General features: G+C 39.5%; 2 protein-coding genes across 3 annotated transcripts in view; one reads left to right on the forward strand and one right to left on the reverse strand.

The window, feature by feature from the left end:
* The first annotated feature begins 1244 nt into the window (after positions 1-1244).
* Positions 1245-17632, forward strand: rcc1l (RCC1 like). Of its 2 annotated transcripts, XR_008829695.1 has the most exons (13): positions 1245-1836; positions 3019-3304; positions 4079-4208; positions 4523-4651; positions 5443-5509; positions 6049-6100; positions 6407-6491; positions 7190-7371; positions 8098-8185; positions 9488-9661; positions 10846-10931; positions 11438-14724; positions 15180-17632. XR_008829695.1 is itself a non-coding variant. In XM_056397012.1 (12 exons), the coding sequence occupies exons 2-12, from the start codon at positions 3020-3022 to the stop codon at positions 11513-11515; spliced, it is 1356 nt and encodes a 451-aa protein (XP_056252987.1). In that variant the 5' UTR covers positions 1245-1836; position 3019; the 3' UTR covers positions 11516-17632. The 2 variants fall into 2 exon arrangements, 1 of the variants encoding a protein (XP_056252987.1); XM_056397012.1 differs by having other exon boundaries at positions 11438-17632.
* castor2 (cytosolic arginine sensor for mTORC1 subunit 2) overlaps positions 16938-19559 on the reverse strand; it is a 30681-nt gene continuing 28059 nt past the window's right edge. The window contains exon 9 of the mRNA XM_056397013.1: positions 16938-19488. Within this exon, the coding sequence (XP_056252988.1) occupies positions 19426-19488 (63 nt within the window). The 3' untranslated portion in view covers positions 16938-19425. The remainder of the gene's footprint in view (positions 19489-19559) is intronic.

Consider the following 19559-nt stretch of genomic DNA (forward strand, 5'->3'; position numbering starts at 1 on the left):
AGTGATTTTTAAATTCAAACTGTGATGTGTGCAAAGTACTCTGCACTCACATACTGTGGATTACCTTAACGCCTGCTCCCCTCAGTTGTCCTCAAATTCAGGAAACATGCAGACAATGACTGCAGCCTTGGCCTCCATCACTGTTTATGTTCCGTAAAAAGGTAAAAAGGCAAAAAAAAAAAAAAAAAAAGGCCTTCCACCAAAGCTCAGCACATTTCAAATAAACACATGTTCAGTCTGGCAAGATGACAGAAATGCCATGTGCCGGCTACTATAGACAGTTATTGGATCCTGTATCCCTTCCCCCTGGATCTCAGACTTGATCCTCTTAAAGGATTACAGTCCCTACTCCTCTACAGATACCTGCTTTTAGACGGCGCGGCTGATACGAGGCTGCAGACCTGCAGCTGTATCAAGTAAAACTAAACTGAAGTTGGATCATATCACTGAAATGTGTGTTTCCTCAGGATCAACAGCCACGATCAGTGATATAATGAGGACGGCTGAATTAGGTTTTAAAACACACCCGGCACATGTGTCAGACCCTGAACACTATTTAATGTTATATCTCTATCATTATTTCCTCATGCAAATTGGTTAATTTCCATTAGACAGTGAGATTCAACTAACTTCACCTGAACTGATCTAAAATTAAAATAACTTAGTCTTATTCTGTAGGAAATAAACACAGTGTCATATTAATGTAAATCTCTCCACACAGTTCAGTAGAGAAGAGTGTCGCAGGCTATCTGTGAGCAAATAGGTGAGTGACACATATGGGAGCACAGCATTGATCAAATCTATGCAGTGTACAAAGTCCTGCAGCATTAACCCACTTGCAGAGTGGCTCTAATCTGACCCCAGAGCAGCTTATTGGCCAGCATTGGACAGTTAAATCTCGCACAGATATATTCACTAAGTTGGCTTTTTCTTCTATTATGTAATGTGTATGACACAGCACAAGTCTAAGTGGAGATAAATGGATACAGGAAGTTTATTGCACAATGCTTGTTTTGCCCCATTGTTACAGTAAATAGTAGAAATACTCCATCTCTTTAATGACAAGTAAGATGATATTGATGAGGAATACTAAACAATAACAACAATAAAAATATTGATTGGAAAGATTAAGTAGAATCACTGAGATACAGTAAAAGAAAAGGAAATGCAGGAAGAGTTACTTATGACTTTTTTTTCCTAGATTAACAGAAAGTCTGAGCATTTGTAATTCCAAAATGTGTGAATATTTTCTGAAATGTGTTTCAGAAGATGTAGAATATACTCTGATATAAAATAAGAAATATTATGTGGTGGGTAATTAGACAAAGCAGCCAATTTACCCCAGGGCCCCAGATCTCTAAAGGGCCCCAAGAGTCCAAGTACACAAATAAACAGATAAAAGAATAAATCTTCAAAAAACTTTAAAAGGCAGGAAATTAGACCTTAAATTAAAATTGTTGTGCAATTGTAATTTTATTTGGGAATATACTTTCCAAAAGCACAGTCTCACCTGATATCAAAGCAGTTATAAGGGGCCCAGCAGCTCATTTTTGCCTTCAAGCAGATTAACCCGGCCATGCAGAGGTCATGCTGTTACATCCTCCTGTACAGCAGGTGGCGCCATGTTCGTCTAAAACGTGGAGCGGAAGCGGAACTGTGCAGCAAGAACAGAGTTTTCCCTTCCGGGGTTAGGTTAATTTAAGGTAAATAAACACGCGCGATAATGACATTGAAGTGAAATTATGTCAGTTGGTTTATCTCAGCGCCTGTACAATTAAAGTTACTTCTTCAGCAGGCGAGACACTGAACAACACTCCGGTCTAACGGGAATAAAAGGTAGGTTCAGTGTTGAGTTCAGTGACTGCGTGTGGGGAAGGAGACAGAACACGAGGAGAAACTGTATTCACATTACTGCCAATTTAAAGGTTCGCTGTATATTTTCATAAATATTACTTTGATAAGACATGTTGTGTTATCTTATACGGATAATTTGGAGCTGCTCTCCAAATCGGCATTGATCATGCATACCGACCCTCACTTATTTTAGAATAACGTAAAGATACAACCGTTGTTTCACGCGTTATTTCGTTCGTCGGTGTCAGTCTCCGTTAGCTAACGTTAACTTGTTAACTGACGACATGAGTGATGCTTAGCTAAAATATAGAGCTGCTAAATAGGTTAGCTACATGCCGAATTTATCAGTAGGCCCTCACCACTCACTAGTGTCTTTAAAGTCTCACAATATTAAATGTTTAGTGTCCGCAAAGCTAAGCTAGCGTTAATTTTACCGTGCAAGCTAACGGAATACACAACGCACAGATTTCAACGTAGGCTGCAGTTAATTTACGTTGTCCGTTAAAACTACAGCTGAAATGTTGTCACCATTCATAACCAGACAAGATATGTTTTTCAAAGATTTATTTAAATAATTTATACATTTTCAACATTTCTATTTGTCATATTTAATTATTATTTCTGCGGGTAAGGTAATGCAACCCATACAGAAATGTAATATATGACATATATGTTCCTATATCAAGAGTGATGTTGCCATATATCTCACCTATAAGGGGATATATTGCTAGTACATACAGTATATACATCCCCTGGATATATGAAGATATACATTTATAACATATACAGTGTGAAATACCCATAGTAAAATTTGTATATGTACATATATTAAACATATCTATGTGATTCATTTTTTTTTACATATAACCCATATGTTTTCTATCCCTCACTGGCTTAATCAAATGAAAAACAACTACTAGTTAGTAATTAGTAGTGAATTCTATTCTGATATATGAAATCATGAAAATCATGAACGTAAACCTCCCTTCATAAAAATAAATGTTTAAAATTATGTTATAACTACAGTAACAGGGTTGTAAATGGGTTTGTGTTTTGTGGATTGTACATTTGTGATTTATACTGAATCTGTTTTTACGAAAGTTACAGTAGATCCATCCATTTAATTAAACTAGTTCTTTTACCTTTTCCTGTCTCATTTTAAAGAATGGCTTTTCCCTGTGTGCGACTGTGCACTCAACACATGAGGACAGGGCTTCGAGTCTGTGGTTATGCGACACTCAGTAAAGCATCCAGACCGCAGGAGAAGAGCAGCAGTGGTCCGGTGTTCCAGTATGTCGGCCAGCACAGAAAGCCCAACCACAAAGTGTTTGTGTGGGGCTTTAGCTTTACTGGTGCTCTGGGTATCCCCAGCTTTGTAGTACCAGACAGTGGCAGGAAGAAGCCCCGTAAATACCAGCTCACTCCTTACCGCCTGGAGACTGCAGAGCAGGTAAAATCATCTGTGGAAAACTGCTGTATTTGGGTTTTGTATTGATTCTCTCCCCACTAAATGCTGAGTCTGATTTATTGTCAGTAATAAGCAGTGTGGCTCGACCAATTTAAAACGTAATATACTTTGTTTTTGTGAGCAATATTGCCTTTTTAATTATCCACCAAGTGCAAATTATTGATACCATTATAGTTCTAGTTTGCAAAAATGATATCTTAAGCCCCATTTGGATTGAATGTTTTTCTTCAGAGGTGGTTGATATTTTAGTATTATGTTCACTCACTACTCCAGTAATAAGTAGAGCTCCAATTCCCTTTCATAATGAAGGGAAAAAAGAAAAGCATTATGAATAAGCTGTTCAAATAGTATGTTAGAAGCGATTCTGCCTTTGCTAGTATTCCTACGAAATTCTATATATTGTCAGCTACATATATTTAACACTGTTGCCTCACAGACACCGGTCCTTTTCTTATTGTAAAGGCATAATAGGGTGTAATGGAATAATTTACTGATAAATATTTGATTGCTTATATTACTAACATTACGGCAAGCCTGCTGGTGATGGAAGTCACTCCTTTTATACTGAACCAGCCCCAGTATTGTCTGAAATGATGATGAGGATAAGATTACTCTTATTGAAAAACATTAAAATGAATCATCTGATGCATTAGAGCCCAAAGTCTTCATCTTCCATGTCCACAGAAAAGACTGTGATTATGAGAAGGTACGGACTGTTGAAATAGATTGTAAGGCTGAACTCTTCCTCTGTCGTAGATCTCTTCCGCTGCTTGTGGTTACGGCTTCACTCTCATCGCCTCCTCCACCAAAGATGTGTCCAAGCTTTGGGGAATGGGCCTGAACAAAGACTCTCAGCTGGGATTCCAACGCACCCAACACAGCCGCCGTAAGAGAAACTGGACTGTTTATACAAAAGTAGAAAAAATTGTAATTAAAACATCAGCATGACGTAAACAATTTGGTGTCTCTCTGTCATCTAGGCCAAATATAGTTTTTGGGATCTAAAATCCAGTGTGTGGACTCTCTGCTTTGTCCTGCACCTTGCCTAAATACAGTGCACACAGCTACCTCAGTTAATATCACACTATAGCCCACACTGTTTGACTGATAAGTGACAGATCACGGCAAATCTGTTGGTTCATCAAATAACATCCTGCACCCTGTTTTACGTCCCTCCCCTGTGTGATGCCCTGTTCACAGATCAGAGTTATGACTACATCTTGGAGCCGTCGCCGGTGGCGTTGCCTCTCGTCGAGCCTGTGAAAACCAAAGTGGTTCAGGTTGCGTGTGGCCGGGCTCACTCCCTGGTCCTCACTGATCAAGAGGGAGGTAAGAGACTCGCACCTCCTGCAGCAGCATGAATCCAGACCCGCAGTGATAATGGAGAAAGAACTCGAACTTGAGGCTTTTTTAGAGGCGACTTTACAGCCGAGTGTTCGTCACAGTTTGTGAGAGGAGAAAGAACACCTGGTATTTTGTTGTTAGCAACCACCTGTTGCACTGTGTGTCCTTTTCCATCCCCCACCCACCTCTCACTGAAAATTAATGATTATCAGACAGCTGCTAAATCTCAACTGAAAACACCCATTAGGATCTTCTGGTACCTTCATTAAATTAACATACAAATGTTCTAAAAATTAAATCTGTTTACAGAACATGTTCAAGGCACTTTTGCTTTTCATTATGATTTGAATTTTTCAAATTGAAGAGTGGCCCATCACACTGCATTTAAGGTCTTTACATGTTTAATCTTGCATCTACTTCGCTGTTTGGTGTTGAATACCAAGGTTATTAAATGTAGTCTGGCCAGATGAAAGAAAATAACATGTCATGGGGGAAAATGGTATGTCTTATGGCTGTGACCCAGTAAGAACTTTTACTTTAAAAGGAAAAGATATTTCACTCAGGGAAGTGTAAATAATGGGACAGGGCTTGTGTAAATGAACTCAGCAGCTGTTTCTCAGACTCTTTGATGGCACTAGTTTATCACCTCATTCTTTCCAGGTATAAAAATTTTCTCCTGTAAATTTTCTTTTTTATTTGAAGATGAATAAAACCAATAACAATGTCATTGTGTCTATTATAATTCAAAGGGCGCTGTTCTGTTTCTCTCTTCCAAGTTTTCAGTATGGGCAACAATGCGTATGGCCAGTGTGGGAGGCAGATAGTTGAAGATGAAGTCTACAGGTGTGTCCTAATACTCTTTGCACACAACAGCACAACAGATCATTTTACTTGATTTTTTTATATAGAAATTATGACCAACACTAAGAAAATAAGAACCAGGTTGTGCATAACTGGAATTTCCCCATGAGTCCTTAAACAAAACTGTTTTATAATGTGTTTATTTCCCATAAGCAGTCAGTTTTATTGTTGCACGACCTCACTTCAGCTAGAAAACAGTGTCATAAATTTAAAGGTCTGAGAAGTGCTTGAATTTAAGCGTTGGGGTTCATTCTTGACCTTGGGAACACACATACAGTGATGAGAAATTCTAAAGTCAAGATTTACTGACTTTGACTTCCCGAAGCTTGAACTAAAAAGTATGATTCATGTCACGGGCGTTTTGAATTGGATGCATTGTTTATCTGTGAGTTATGTTCGTGCAAATGCAAGCGAGGCGTTGAATGAAGGCTGAAAGAGAAGGAAGGACGTGACCTGTCTCTGGGGACGCTGCTGTCCTCGAGTGATGGATCGGTTATTTCTCATGTCTCATGTTCAAACAGTGGCAGCCACATCATTCACAAGATAGAAGGCTTCGGCAGCAGGGTCACCCAGGTGAGTGCAGTCTCTTTGCGAACAGTAACGGCAGATGGTTTTTTGTTGTTGTATATCTCATTGCCTCTTTCCTTTATCAGACCTTTGGGTGCACGCTCACCCACATTATGTACAGATACAGTTGGATTAGACACCTGCCCAGTGTACACATTAATATAGTGTGGCTAAATGTCAGACTAACCACTTTGGCGTTGGCGTTTGCCTTTATAATCATGTGTGCAGGATGCATTTACATGTAGATATAATGTCGTTTTAACACCATTCATATGGGATCTGATCACTGAAGATGCCTCTCTTCTCTTCCAGGTGGCGTGTGGGCAGGATCACAGTCTTTTCCTCACCGAGACAGGAAAAGTGTTTGCATGTGGATGGGGCGCAGATGGACAGACGGGTCAGTGCACTTCACAGAGAAGAACCTGTCGGCCCTTTTAACCTTGAAAGCCAGATGAAAAATCTCCTGTAGTATACCACAGTAACCATTTCAGCTACAGTGAGGTTGAACACACAGACAGTAGCCAACTATTTTACATCTAAACACTGTAAAACCAAACCAGACTACTTTTGCATCATAATGTTTTAGATTGTTAAATCTTTTATTTAATCAGATAGTTTCACTGTGATAAAGATCTTTTGTAAAAGAGATCAGAGTCTAGCAAGAGAAGTACAGCAGAGATATGACACACAACAAAGCAAACACTTACAAGCAGCATAAAAAATAAATGTTTTCATTCATTCAGTGGGATTAGACTTTCACATCTTTAAATCTTTTGTAATTTATTCCATTTATATGTTCAAAGTACCGCAGGGCATGTTCAGTATTTACTCATGTCATCGAGAGGTAACCACACAAGAAAACAGGAAAAACATGCGTCACAACCATGAACCGCTGTTCTGAACTTTGAGATTACTTCAGATAATGTATTATTATATATTATTAAAAACATGTCTCAGAAGTTATTTGCCCTCCTCCGTCGTCATCTAGGATTTACTCTTAATCAACGAGAGCGATATTCCTGAGACTTTCTTATGGACTTAAGTCCAAAATTTAACTTATTGCAGTTTTGATTGTTGCACTTTCTTGTCTTCCAGGTTTGGGACACCACAGCGTCACCTCCACCCCGGTGGAAGTGGGAGGGGATCTGGCGGGCGTGGAGGTGCGGCAGATCAACACGTACGGAGACTGCAGCCTGGCCGTCTCCACAGATGGACAGCTGTATGGATGGGGCAACTCTGAATACCTGCAGCTGTCCTCGGTCACTGAGGCCACACAGGTGAGGAGGTGTAGCGAGGGAGCTGATTCAAATACAGAAAAACAGGAGAGCATAAAGTTGTCATCTTCTGAAGTGTTGTCATACATTCTTTTGATATATGAACAGGATTTCTCTGTGACTCCTAAAAGGTTTGTTTTACTGAAGGACTTGCTCGAAGGCTCTGTTGGGTTCTTTCCACCTGTCAGTCATTTGTCCAGCAGTCAGTAGTCAAATACACAAGATATGATATCTCAGCATTTTGAGGCATAAGAGATGCCCGTGCGAGTGTTTCAAGTTGGCTTCAGCAAACTCTCTTAACTGCACAAACTTGTACTTTTAAAAATGCTTGTTTCACCTCGATGAATGGCGCCAGTTCACGAGGAGGTTCACCTGACCATGTGCATGATCGACGTACCCAGATATTCCCGTTCTCAACCTTCATTCAAAAAAATGTCACCCAAGAGTAAACAACAAGTTCACAGTGAGTTAGCAGAATTAAAATCTGTAAACCAACAGATGAAAACAATTTTCACAGTCAGAAGTGACATTAATGAATCCAAAAACATCATTTTTTATTCCTGTGGAGAAAGGCTACTTTCTGTACATGACTTGTTCTGCAGGTCTGGGCCACTCGTGAATTTCCTTCATACCTAATTCTAAATATGAGAAGATCGAATGATGCAGGTTGTCTTTAACCACCTGTGCACTCTCACTTAAGCCCACGTTAATCTTCTCTTCATCTCTCAGATCAACTCTCCTCGACGTCTTCCTCTGAAAGGCTGTGGGAAGGTGGTTCAGGCAGCATGCGGAGGAACGCAGGTGGCCGTTCTCAACGGTCAGTTTATACAAATACACCTGAAAACAGTTTGTGTAAATGTGAGCATGAAGAGCTGCAGACGACTGGGAGACTCACTGTTTAGATTTAGTGGGTCTTTGGGATAAAGTCAAGCTTCCTGACCTGATGGCAGAGCAGTTAAAATCAACTTCAGTTCACAGTTTGACGTCAGAGGAGTGACTCCTCTCACTGCCTCACGGTGGCATCACAGATCACACTTCTGTGTTTCTGGGAAAGTGGCTTGTCTTTCAATTTACCTTTTTGACACTATGGCAGGAAAATCAATAACTGTTTCAGGTATAAGTGTGTAAAAAGAGAAAAACTGAGCTTTTACTTATCCAGACTTCGTATTTTGTTGTAGTTTTTTTTTTTCCTTCTGTCAGTGCCATTTTCAAATGAGTGCTGAGTCGACCGGCAAGCTAATTTCCCAAAACAGTCTCTGCAGTCATTGATGGGACTATTTTAAGGGAGTGTTATTGTTCACAGCTTTTCAACATCTAGGGCCTGTGTTTATCAAGTGTCTCAGAGCAGGAAATTACACCTAAGTGACACAGTCAGTGACACATTTCGCTTCTACTTTTAGGTTCAGAAGTGAAAATGTTTTCTCAGTCACTCCTATGCTATTGTGCAATTCTGCTCAATATGTGTGAGATGCTGAGTCATTATTATCAAACAAGGTGAGCATGTGTCACACAGTAGAGTCAAATTACCTACTATTTATAATTGTAATATGTACAGTACATTTACTTAGTGTATGAGATTTCAGCTATTTTTATATTACTATATCTTTAATTTAACCACGTAAAAAGTGTTGCAGTGATGCCTCTCTTTCTTGGAGTCCTTGTCCTTGCTGAGAATAAATGCAGGAAGCTCCATAAATATAATAAACTTTCATTTGCACTCTGGGAGGGATTCTGACATGTTTGATAAATATTAGCCCTGATCATAACTATTAATAAACCGGATCATAAAAACACCTTTGTTTAACAAGTGTGTTTTTAGCTTACTAGCTGTGTGGCTAACATGTCAGTCACATTCATGTTTCCCTCTGGGTGAATAGAATAACTTTGATGATCGTCTGACTTTCTCTCTTGCTCCATCAAAAGGTCCAAATTTCAGTTTGTCCAATACTGAAGTCCATGAAAAAATACCTGCAAAACTAATGAGATTTGCAGCAGCCGCAGCTGTACTTTGTGTTTGGTGCTAAATCTGCTTGTTTATTCGTGTCTTTAGCTTTTGTTTCGTCATGTTGGTATATAAATATCAGCCTAAGTCTGTCTCTGTGTCTCTGAATGTTTTCAGAAAAAGGAGAGGTGTTTGTATGGGGATATGGCATTCTTGGAAAAGGCCCAAAGCTATCAGAGTCCTCAACCCCGGAGATGATTCCCTCCACGCTGTTTGGACGCTCAGAGTTTAACCCTTCAGTCGCTGTCACCACGATCAGGTGTGGCCTCACCCACTTTGCTGCAGTAACAGGTAAGAATGTTTGTCTCTTCACGTTTAGGATGTCTGAAGAACAAACTCTTAATGCATCTCCACTTAAGTTGCACTTAATGATGCACTAGGTGAAATCTGTGTGTCAGATCAGCAGTACACCAGGGTTACTGAAGCCACTTTACTGCTTTCAGCTTTAAAGTATCATCTTTTTTTCTTTTTTTTTTCCTTTCCAGCAAAGATAAAAGATGGAAATATAAAACTAATAAACCACAAAGTCATTCCGTCTCATCCTGTCTGAAGTGCTAAAAGAGAGATACAGGTGTCTGGGGAAGCAGTTTACTGTAGTCAGGTGATTTAGGCTGTTTATGGACCGGAATTTTAAAAATAAAGTCAATTTTTCGTCAGGACTGAAAGGAGGCGCACGGTCTCTTCATGTTGATGACACGAACAGTTGAGGATCGAGGGAAAAGATTTTTTTCACATCACGCTTCCAAAGCAGCCAACAACAACACTAAAAGTGAAGACACAAGTATTTGTTCTTTGTAACTTAAATTGCTATTTCCTAAAATCAATAATTGGTTCTTTGGGTTTAGTCAGTGGTGGAAAGCAGCTAAGTATATTTACTTAACTTGAGGAGAAACCTGTGCTAAGACAGAGATTTGGAGCATTAACCGTTAAAGGAACAGTAGTTGGGAAGATCGATACCAATCTGTTAAATATAAAAGTACATCCCGCTGCCAGTTAGCTTAGCTTAGCACAAAGACTGGAAACAGTGGGAAACAGCTAGCCTGGCTGTGTCCAACAATGAAAACCCACCTACCAGCAGCTCCAAAACTCACTAATTAACATTATATCTCATTTGTTTATTGTAAACAAAAATTGATTCTATCCTTGTTGCTATTGTGTTGTATACAATGACAAAAATCTACTGTATATGTAATTATTGTGTTGTGATATTAAAATTTGTTCAAACACAGATTTAACTCTTTGTCTAAAAGAAGCTGTTGTTCAGACAAGGATTTTTGTGGTAAGACATAAGCAGGAATGTTATGAAACCTGGTTGCTATTATTGTTGTTTTTATTTATTTATTTTTTTAAATCATATTCTGTGTGACTCATCCTACTAAAAGGTAGAAGCTGTTTGAGCCCGCAGCTGGTCCGTGTTGAGGCTCAGCAGGTGCTCGGCCTCACGGCGTGCTGATGGTTTGATGGTTGCGTTGCAGATCGAGGCGAGCTCTTTGTTTGGGGGAAGAATGTGAGAGGATGTTTGGGCATCGGCAGTCGAGACGACCAGTACTTCCCATGGCGGGTAAGGCAACACTGATTCAATATTAGTCAAACACAGAGAGTCAAACATGCGGCTGATGTACTGTGGAGAGGAAAAAGCAAACCAATTTGTGAGCTTGGAAGTTTGTTTTTTTTCCCACCTACGTTTTTCTTTATCAAAATAAAATGCACACACTGCATGCATGTCCACGTTTCTTCATACGTGTGCGGAAGTGGAGTTAAAGTTGGATATTTTCCCAGCTGGTTCTCATCATTCAAAGCCCTGCAAATAAATGTGATAAAGTCATTCATGCAAACTGTCGATAACAATATTGTAACAGGATTTGAAGGTCTTGCACTCGCTGTTCTCAGTGTGGCACAGTGTGAAATCCCTTCATCACCTATAGACGCTTTCAGAGAGCAAGAAACAAAATAAATGTTCCTCGCAGCGTCAGTGTGTGTGGAAGGTGCACCAGGTTTTCTGTTACTGAATCTGAAGTTAAACCAAGTGAACTGTATTTTCCTCCCTCCTGTGTGATTTACTCTCAGGTGACTGTTCCGGGTCAAGTGGTGGATGTAGCGTGCGGAGTCGACCACATGGTGGCGCTGGTGAAGTCCCTCCTGTGAGCTCTGGTCCTTCCCAGCCGAGCATGAAAGGCTGGATGTTTGGCTGAGCCCCCGCCCCTCTCTCACCCCCCCCCGCTGACCCCCGGGCGCCTCAGGGAGCCGATCAGGGCCGCTTTGGAGTCTTGAAGCCAGCTGCTCTCCACAGGCGACGAACCCTCGTGTCCCTCCGTCCTGCGGTGACGTCAAGCAGTGAGCAGCGCAGTCGATTCTGCAGCGAAGTGTCACAGACACGGTTCAATTTATCCTGCATGAAGGTCACACGGGACAGACATCGAGGGATAGTTTTATCACAACCGCGGCTGAAACGATTAGTCAGTCAATTGATTAATTGATTTAGCCATTTCCCAAGCAAAATAATGAAAAAATGCAAATCATTCTTTGGTTCTTCGGTGTGAGGAGCTGCTGTTTGTCTCGCAGCGTTAACTGGATATGTCTGAGTCTTGGACAAAACAAAACAAGGGAAGACGTCACCTTGGGCTTTGGACACATTTTCACTATTTATTGACATTTTATGGACTACACTGCAGATTAAATGATAATGAAAATACTCATTTTCATTTACACAGCCATCATTCATATCAGTTATGATAATATAGTCCCCACCAAGTTCATCTGGGAACTAAAAAGGCAACATTACTGATTCAAATTGAAGCCAAAAAACTATGAAAATAAGACCAAACCTGTAATAAACTGGACAAGCTTTCTACCCATCAGGTAGTTAACTCTGTAAAATCATGTTTTGTCTCCTCTGACATGTTGTTGATTTGCCGCTACACAAAAATACTCTCTGTTCTCAGTGAATTAAGTGATTCACCGTGGAATCATCAGACTCTTGCAGTTTGAACAATGTGTTGTGGCAATTTAAATCTCTCCCGGCCAATCAAAGGCTTGTGTAACACTGGACCATTTGAAAAGTCTGTGACAGCAAAACAATCCACAAAAAGATTATCATCTCCCTGCCGACTGCAAATAGAGGTGAGGACACTCTGCCAGGGAGAAAACGGGTTTTGAAGAATCAATTTTACGACATGAACTCGTGTCATCAACGGTGCATGATTGTTGTGCATATAAAAGGTTTTTAGGAGCTGCGGAAAACTACAAACATGGCATCCTGACGGCCCGAAAAGATCAAGCTGCTCTGACATTTATCGTCATATCAATGAAATGCATCAAGATTTTCAATATTAAGTGTTATATTTGGTCTGCATGTGTTCCGAGGGTTAACTCACCCGCGGTGTTAGTTTGATGACAAACTAAATATGCTTTATCAAAAAATTTTAATAAGTTTGTAGAAAGTTTCCTGGGAGACACTGCAATTATAAGTGAGACAGAGTTAGTCAATTAGTTCAGTTACAGGGTAAGACGATTAAAATAATAAGTAAGAATAACTTATTCAATATCCTGTAACTATAGATGGTGATAGTGACTTTACTCTGCAGGCAAAATGAAGTTCCCTTTACTTTCTCTGTTCTGTTGAAAACATCAAACCTGAGATATTGAAGCTGAGTTTCAAACTCAATACTCAAATAACAGTCTCACAGCTTTGTTGCTATTTTCCTCCTGATTATTACCAAATTACCCAGACTCAAGAAATTATTAGGAAATCATGGACCTATAAAATAAAGCGTCACATTATTATTATTCTAAATCATTTTCACTCTCTGTTTGGATTTAATTTAGCAGCTGATCCTGACTAACTTCGTCTATAACTGTAATAGTTGATGGGCAGTTTAATTCTTACAGTACAGTGACTGTAGCTGAAGTCCGTGCTCTCTCCCTGGTTTGTTCTCTCCCCATTGAGCTCCTGTGTTTTGGGCCATTCATCATGGTGACAAGTCGAGGGCGCTCTGAGAGTATGGAAATATATTTATGACAAAACTATTCAGTGAGCATAAAACATACAACCTGATTTTCTTCAGTTTTCCGCAGCTGTTTTGTCACACTCTGAGTATTTGAGGGTAATTGCTAGAAATTTTTTGACTGACATACTTGTGTTTGCACAAACCTGGTATTTAGGGTCAATGTTATCTCATAAATGTGGCTGTAGCTTAACTTGTGGGTCAAACCCAACAAATTCTTCTCAGTTATCTTTAAATTTAATGAGCAAAGAAAACCCCCACTGCTTATTCAGATCAACTGCAACAATAATCCAGGTCTTTAAAGTCAAGGCAAGTTTATTTATATAGCGCCATTCAGACACGAAGCAATTTAAAGTGTTTTACAGACGCATGGAAATGCATTAAAATAGAACATTGAGATGACATTAAAAAAGCATTTAAAGTGGATTTGAACGAATAAAAATAAAAATATTTGAAGAAGTCATAAAATCAGGAGAGCATTTTAAAAGAATAAAAGAAGTGCTGCAGTGATAAAAGACATTAAAAACAAGCAAATGCACAAGATTAAAAAGTATGTATGTGATTTATTACCAATAAATGTTGTAAATAGCGATGTTTTAAAAACACCTACTGGTTCTGTCCTTGTTCATTCACCAGACTTATTGTGTTCTTAAAAATGCTCAGTCCTGAGGAACCGCAGCGCCACAGCCGCGTTTTAACAGGTGCTTCTGTTTTGTTCCTGCAGTTTGTTTCATGCTATATTCATGCGAGGTAACACGTCAATGGTCGTGGCAAAGAAGAAGAGTGTAAGCGAGCAAACATTAATGTAAACAAGGATTCAAAACATTTGTATTTTTTTAAATTGGCTTTGCATTTGTTTCATACAGAAGGAGATGCACCGTCTCTTAGACCTCGAGGACACACACTGTGTTTTTGTTGAGGAACAATGAACGTAAACACTTTGTTTGTTTACAGGAAAACTCCACAGGGCGTCTTTAACTCATTTTCCACAAAGCCTTTTGATGTTTTGAGTCATTCTTCAAGCCTCGTGTTACACCTGAACGCCTCATTCCTATCATTTGCATTAAACTGATGTGTTGACTGTATAACAATCCCAATTCAAGGTCCTCTTACTACTATCTGGAGCTTTCAACTGTATCGCAGTAAGTACGTTTCCATCCAACTGTGTTTATGTGCATTTTTAATTTGCAGTGGAATCGCTGAAATTTTGCACATTCATTTGTATTTTAATTTGCATTTTCTTCTGCTGTTTTTCTGGAATAGGCACTTTGAGGACTTCTTGTTGAAGTTAACACGAAGCAAACTCCATCCTCTGATGAAGATCCTGCATGAAAGCTTCAGAGAAGGCCAGTAAGTGAACCTTGAGTTGTGACAGGTTCTTGTTAAACCACTGACTTCGAGGTCGTGAATGAACTTTCGTGCTCCGTGGATGTTGAAAACTGTGGAAAGTTTGAGCTTTAACACCCAGAAATCTTGTGAGTTGACTCCAGTGAGCAGTACATTATGACTTGAGTGTGACACAGGAAAATGTGTTGTTGTTGTTGTTGATATCCCACTATCTGTGCATCTGAACAGAATGTGAATTGTTCAACAGGGTGAAGTGATGCTGTTCTATTTGCTGCTCCACTGGAGTTTTGACTTGTAACTTTAATTGTAGTGAGTGGGAAGTAAGACGTAAGTAAAGACCTTTACTGACGAGCCAGTGAGCCGCGCAGTTGAACTGCAGGGGGATTATGTAAGGAGAAAGATGATCAGGAGGGGAAACACTAACATACCATGTCTGCTCCTTTAACCCTGCTCTGCAGAGAGCGTTGCTGCAGCTGGAGCGGCCCTCCTCCTCCCTGAAGTGAGCTGAAGCAGAGAGAAGGCGGCGTGTGGAGGCGCCCGCGCAGGGATACAAGGACCTGGCTGTTCTCTGCTTTGTTTACTCAGGTCAAATAATACAGACAACTGATATACCTGCAGTCTTCCCTGCTGTCATCCATTTGCTGCAGGCTGGAGCTGCAGGGAGGGGATCAGCGGGGTCCAGTCCAGCAGTGAGGACACAGACAGAAGGGCAGGTGTGTGCATTAAATGTGAGTTTTCACATAAAAGTTACACTTCAAATCACACCAGCACTACATCAGTGAAACCCCACTAGTGGCTCCTCGAGGCTGCAGTTACTCTGCACAATATGAAAGTGTTGAGCGGATGAACGAGGAAGAGATTTTGATTGAATCAGTTGGAGGTTTTGCTGTTATGAGAAAGATGGAAAAAGTCCAGAGGGGCATTTAATCAAGACTATACAACATTTGAGAGAAGAAATTGCACATTTATTGTTTTACAAATGAAAAGTTAAAGTCATAATCGATAAAAACAAGTAGACTCCCAGACTTCCAGTAGACTCAGCAGTTTTGCAGCTACAGCCTTACTTGATCTGGTGTTGCCACAAGCTCACGGGTAATGATAGAAAATTTGCTTTATCATCATAAAGTCATTTTATGACTCTTTATGACTCTTCTCTTCGCTACTTGTGTTACTGTTACACAGAGTCTTAGCATTATAATTCTGCCACTTGTGGACACAGTGGCTGCTCTTTAAACCTTAAGGCTTTAAAATAAAACACGAGCGTGCTCAGTGTTAGTCTGGCATGTGTCAACTCTCGCCTTCCTCCCAACACCTCACCCTAACACTAACCTGTACCTAACCTGATTCCTTCTTCAGTCTATGAGCGTCAGTTTAAGTGTTATACATTTTGTCCTCAGGCTGGTGGTAGAGAGAGACTGAATGTTGCCTCTGGGGACCATGGATTTCACATCAATCTGCCCGTTAGATTAGGATTCCTTTATAGACATGTGCATTTTGGCTTTAGAGAGAAAGGTTGAAGTAAAAACAATCAACGTTTGGGGAGCATGAATATTCACAGCAAATTAAATTTAAATCTCACCATCTTGCTGCAGTATTAGCATTTATTTGATTTAATGATTATAATATTTTGTAGCTTTGAAAGTATCTGTATTTTTAACCAATACGTCTCATGAAAGAAAAGAAAAAAAGATGTATTATGTTCTGCAGATTATAAATATCATGAGTGCGTCACACCGCAGAGAGTTTAGAAAGTGTCTTCTCACTTGAGGAAAACAAGTCTCTGCTGGTTTGACGCAGCGCTGCTGTAACAAACATTGTCAGTGGAAGTCAAGGCATCATCACTGCTGCTGTTTGTGCTTGGCAGGTTATTATAGGCACAAAATGACTTGGCAGATGATCTTTCGCTTACAATTTGTGTTGTGCTGTATTATTTAGTTTTTTTCCAGGTTGTGCCGAAACCTTACAGCTACTATTCTGTTCCCTTGCCATGGAAACAACGCTGCTTGTTAAAGGCTGATATTCATGGTATATTAACTGTTAACTGTTAATGTTTACTGTTATATTTTGAAATACCAAAAGGTTTGATTGGATAATGTGATTGCTCTGAAGACGATTTCACCAGTTTATTGATTGAAGAGCAGACTGAGTAAGAAGACAATCCCCCCGTTGCAAAGTAAAGACAGTAAAAAATGACATGTGTAAAAACTGAACACGCGTCAAGCTCAAAAAAAAGCTTGTTTATTTATTTTTTTCCACACAAGAAGCTCCAAATGAAAAGCTTTTAACATTTTCTTTGAAATGGAATCAGAAGAAATGTCACCTTCCTCATGTATTAACACTGATAAATACAGGGTTTCTACTAATCAAGACTGATCAGAAGAAAGGTTGCTGTTAGGTGCAAGGTATCATGAAAGAAAAAGAAAAAAAGAAAAACATTATCACCAAATGCTTAAGACCAACAGAAATCTCCCCATCTGGACAGGATCTTTCTAAAGTAAATACCCTCCCCGTTTTCACATCATGACAGCAGGCCTGTGGGGGCGGGACCTGCATTAAAGTGCAGACTGGGGCAGGGGAGGGGCAGCTTCAAGCTAAAGGGACACGAGGGCTCCGAGGGAAACGTCCCTCCCCCTGTGTGAAGCGTAGCTTATGCTCAGCACACTCGCACTGTCATTATTGGAGTACATTGTCAAAAGTGGCTCAGTAATTTATTACTACTGCAGATGCAAACATTTTTTTTCATCATTGCGTTTATCGTCGGGTCTTTACTGCGGGTTCACACTGTGAGCAACGCGATCATCGAGTCGTTGAAAGAGACCAGAAAACACAGATACACAATAAGGCTTGATCAGTCTTGATTTAAAAAAAAAAAAAAAAAAAAAAAAAAGCAAACACAACTTATACTAAACCCTCACACTCACCTGAGGGTGGATCCTTAAATTATTGGCAGCCAATTATATTAGAGGTGATGGTAAACTCTGAAGTAGGACAGCAACTAATGATAATTTCCTTACCAATTAATCTACATGTAATCTATATGTATAGCATTATATTGATATGATTTATATGGTTATTGTTTATTTTACTAAAATTTTTCAGTGTTATTTTTTTTTCATTATAACTGTGAGACTTGTTTTCTTTAAATTACGTCGTTGCTTCATTGTGTGAAACTATGTTGACGTCCAGTGTATCGCTGTTTTTTTTCCTGCCCTGATGAAATCAGTGTTTTTAACCATTAAGCCCAACTAAATAAATATTGGATTGTTGCTTTTAGTGAGTAATTTATTTATTTAGATTACTCAGTACAATACTAAAGAAGACTAATAATCTAAAGCATTGCTTACTTCAAAAGCTAGATTTTGATCTCGGTTTGCTTCAGTTGTAGTAATTGTAAAAATGTTAGTGGCTGATCTGGTAGTGGTTGCTAACATGCTAACAGTGCAATGACACATTATACAAAAGCAGCTAAAATGTCTACTAGGTTTAGCGTCTTAGTGTTGGTATGTTAATGTGCTAAACAGCACTAAATAACAAGGTTTATCTGAGGTTGGTATAAAGTATTGGACAATATGAAATCAAAAATGCATCAGATTTGTGCCAAATCATCTTTTTTCAATCAAACAGAGAACAGCAAAAGTATTCGTATATTAAATTCAATTAAAATTAAAATTATATTAAATCAAAAAACAAACATCAAAATTGTCACTGATTAATTTTTCTGCATCAAATAATTATTTATTAATCACTCTGAAGTCAGTGATTCATGCTGCATAACGTGTGCTTCCTAGCTAAAGAATCAATTTTAAAACAAAACAGAACAAAAAGAAGATTTGTCTGTTTAAAACTCGCTCCACAAAGGTAAATTTAGCTGATGCTGCGTGACACATCGACCAGGTTGCTCACAGTGTGAATACATACAACTTATCAAAGCACTAAAAGATTCATTCCTCAACAACATCTCGGATTCACGTCTTGTTTCACCAGAATAAAAGCATCGGAATTTAACTTCTAAGCCTGAAGGGACTCCAACAGTCAGATCATCGCTGTGATCAAAACACGTTCAACAGCTAATGAACAAAAAAAAACAAAAAAAACAACACAAAAACAACAACATTATCCTCAACCAGGCTCGTCTGTCATCGCTGGCTGCCTCCAAAATTGTCTCCTTCAATTGCACACAATGTAGTATTTTGACAAAGGCATCGGTTTAGGCATTCAAACATCTTGGCACTGAGAAAAATGACCTGTGGAAAAAACCAACCAACCATTTAAAAAAAAAAAAAAAAAGCTTGATATATAATATTTCTTTCGTTTTTGAGAGTACATTCGTCATCCTTCCATGAGAGGAATTATGTAACTAATACAGTATGGTGCTCATGGGGGTTCGGGGAGTGGGAAGAAGCAGCTTTAGAGAGGAAAAAGAAACATATTCAGTCTGGTAAACTAAAGCAACAACTACCAGAGCAGGCAGTGGAGGGCCGTCGAAGGAGGGGTGAGGGTAAAGAAAATGATCAAGTAACAAAGGCATCCCTATCACACCGTCACACCCCACCCCACCAAACTCCGCCCACACTCTGTGCTTAGATCCCTTCCTTCTATCAGAGCTGGTCCGCAGTAGTCCGCTAATAAGCTCTTGGCACTTTTTGGACATGATAAACGTTTGAACGAAATGACTTTGAAAACAGTTGTTTTCGTGGTTTTCCTTCACTGTGCCGTGCTCTCGGTCCGCAGAGCTCCGATCACGCTTTGGATGTTTTCTTCGGGAACCTGAAGGAAACACGAGGGTTTATAACCGTCTGACAGCACAACAGTGAGGCGGCAATTAACCCTAATTACTT

The sequence above is a fragment of the Seriola aureovittata genome, chromosome 15, assembly GCF_021018895.1.
Source record: "Seriola aureovittata isolate HTS-2021-v1 ecotype China chromosome 15, ASM2101889v1, whole genome shotgun sequence".
Taxonomy (NCBI): Eukaryota; Metazoa; Chordata; class Actinopteri; order Carangiformes; family Carangidae; genus Seriola; species Seriola aureovittata.

What these genes read in the sequence shown, in the direction of transcription:
- rcc1l (XM_056397012.1), top strand. Translation starts at nt 3,020, where the DNA reads ATGGCTTTTCCCTGTGTGCGACTGTGCACTCAACACATGAGGACAGGG. An exon ending in ACGCACCCAACACAGCCGCC is followed by an intron (nt 4,209 to 4,522) that starts GTAAGAGAAACT and finishes CCCTGTTCACAG; the next exon opens with ATCAGAGTTATGACTACATC. An exon ending in TCGGCAGCAGGGTCACCCAG is followed by an intron (nt 6,101 to 6,406) that starts GTGAGTGCAGTC and finishes CTTCTCTTCCAG; the next exon opens with GTGGCGTGTGGGCAGGATCA.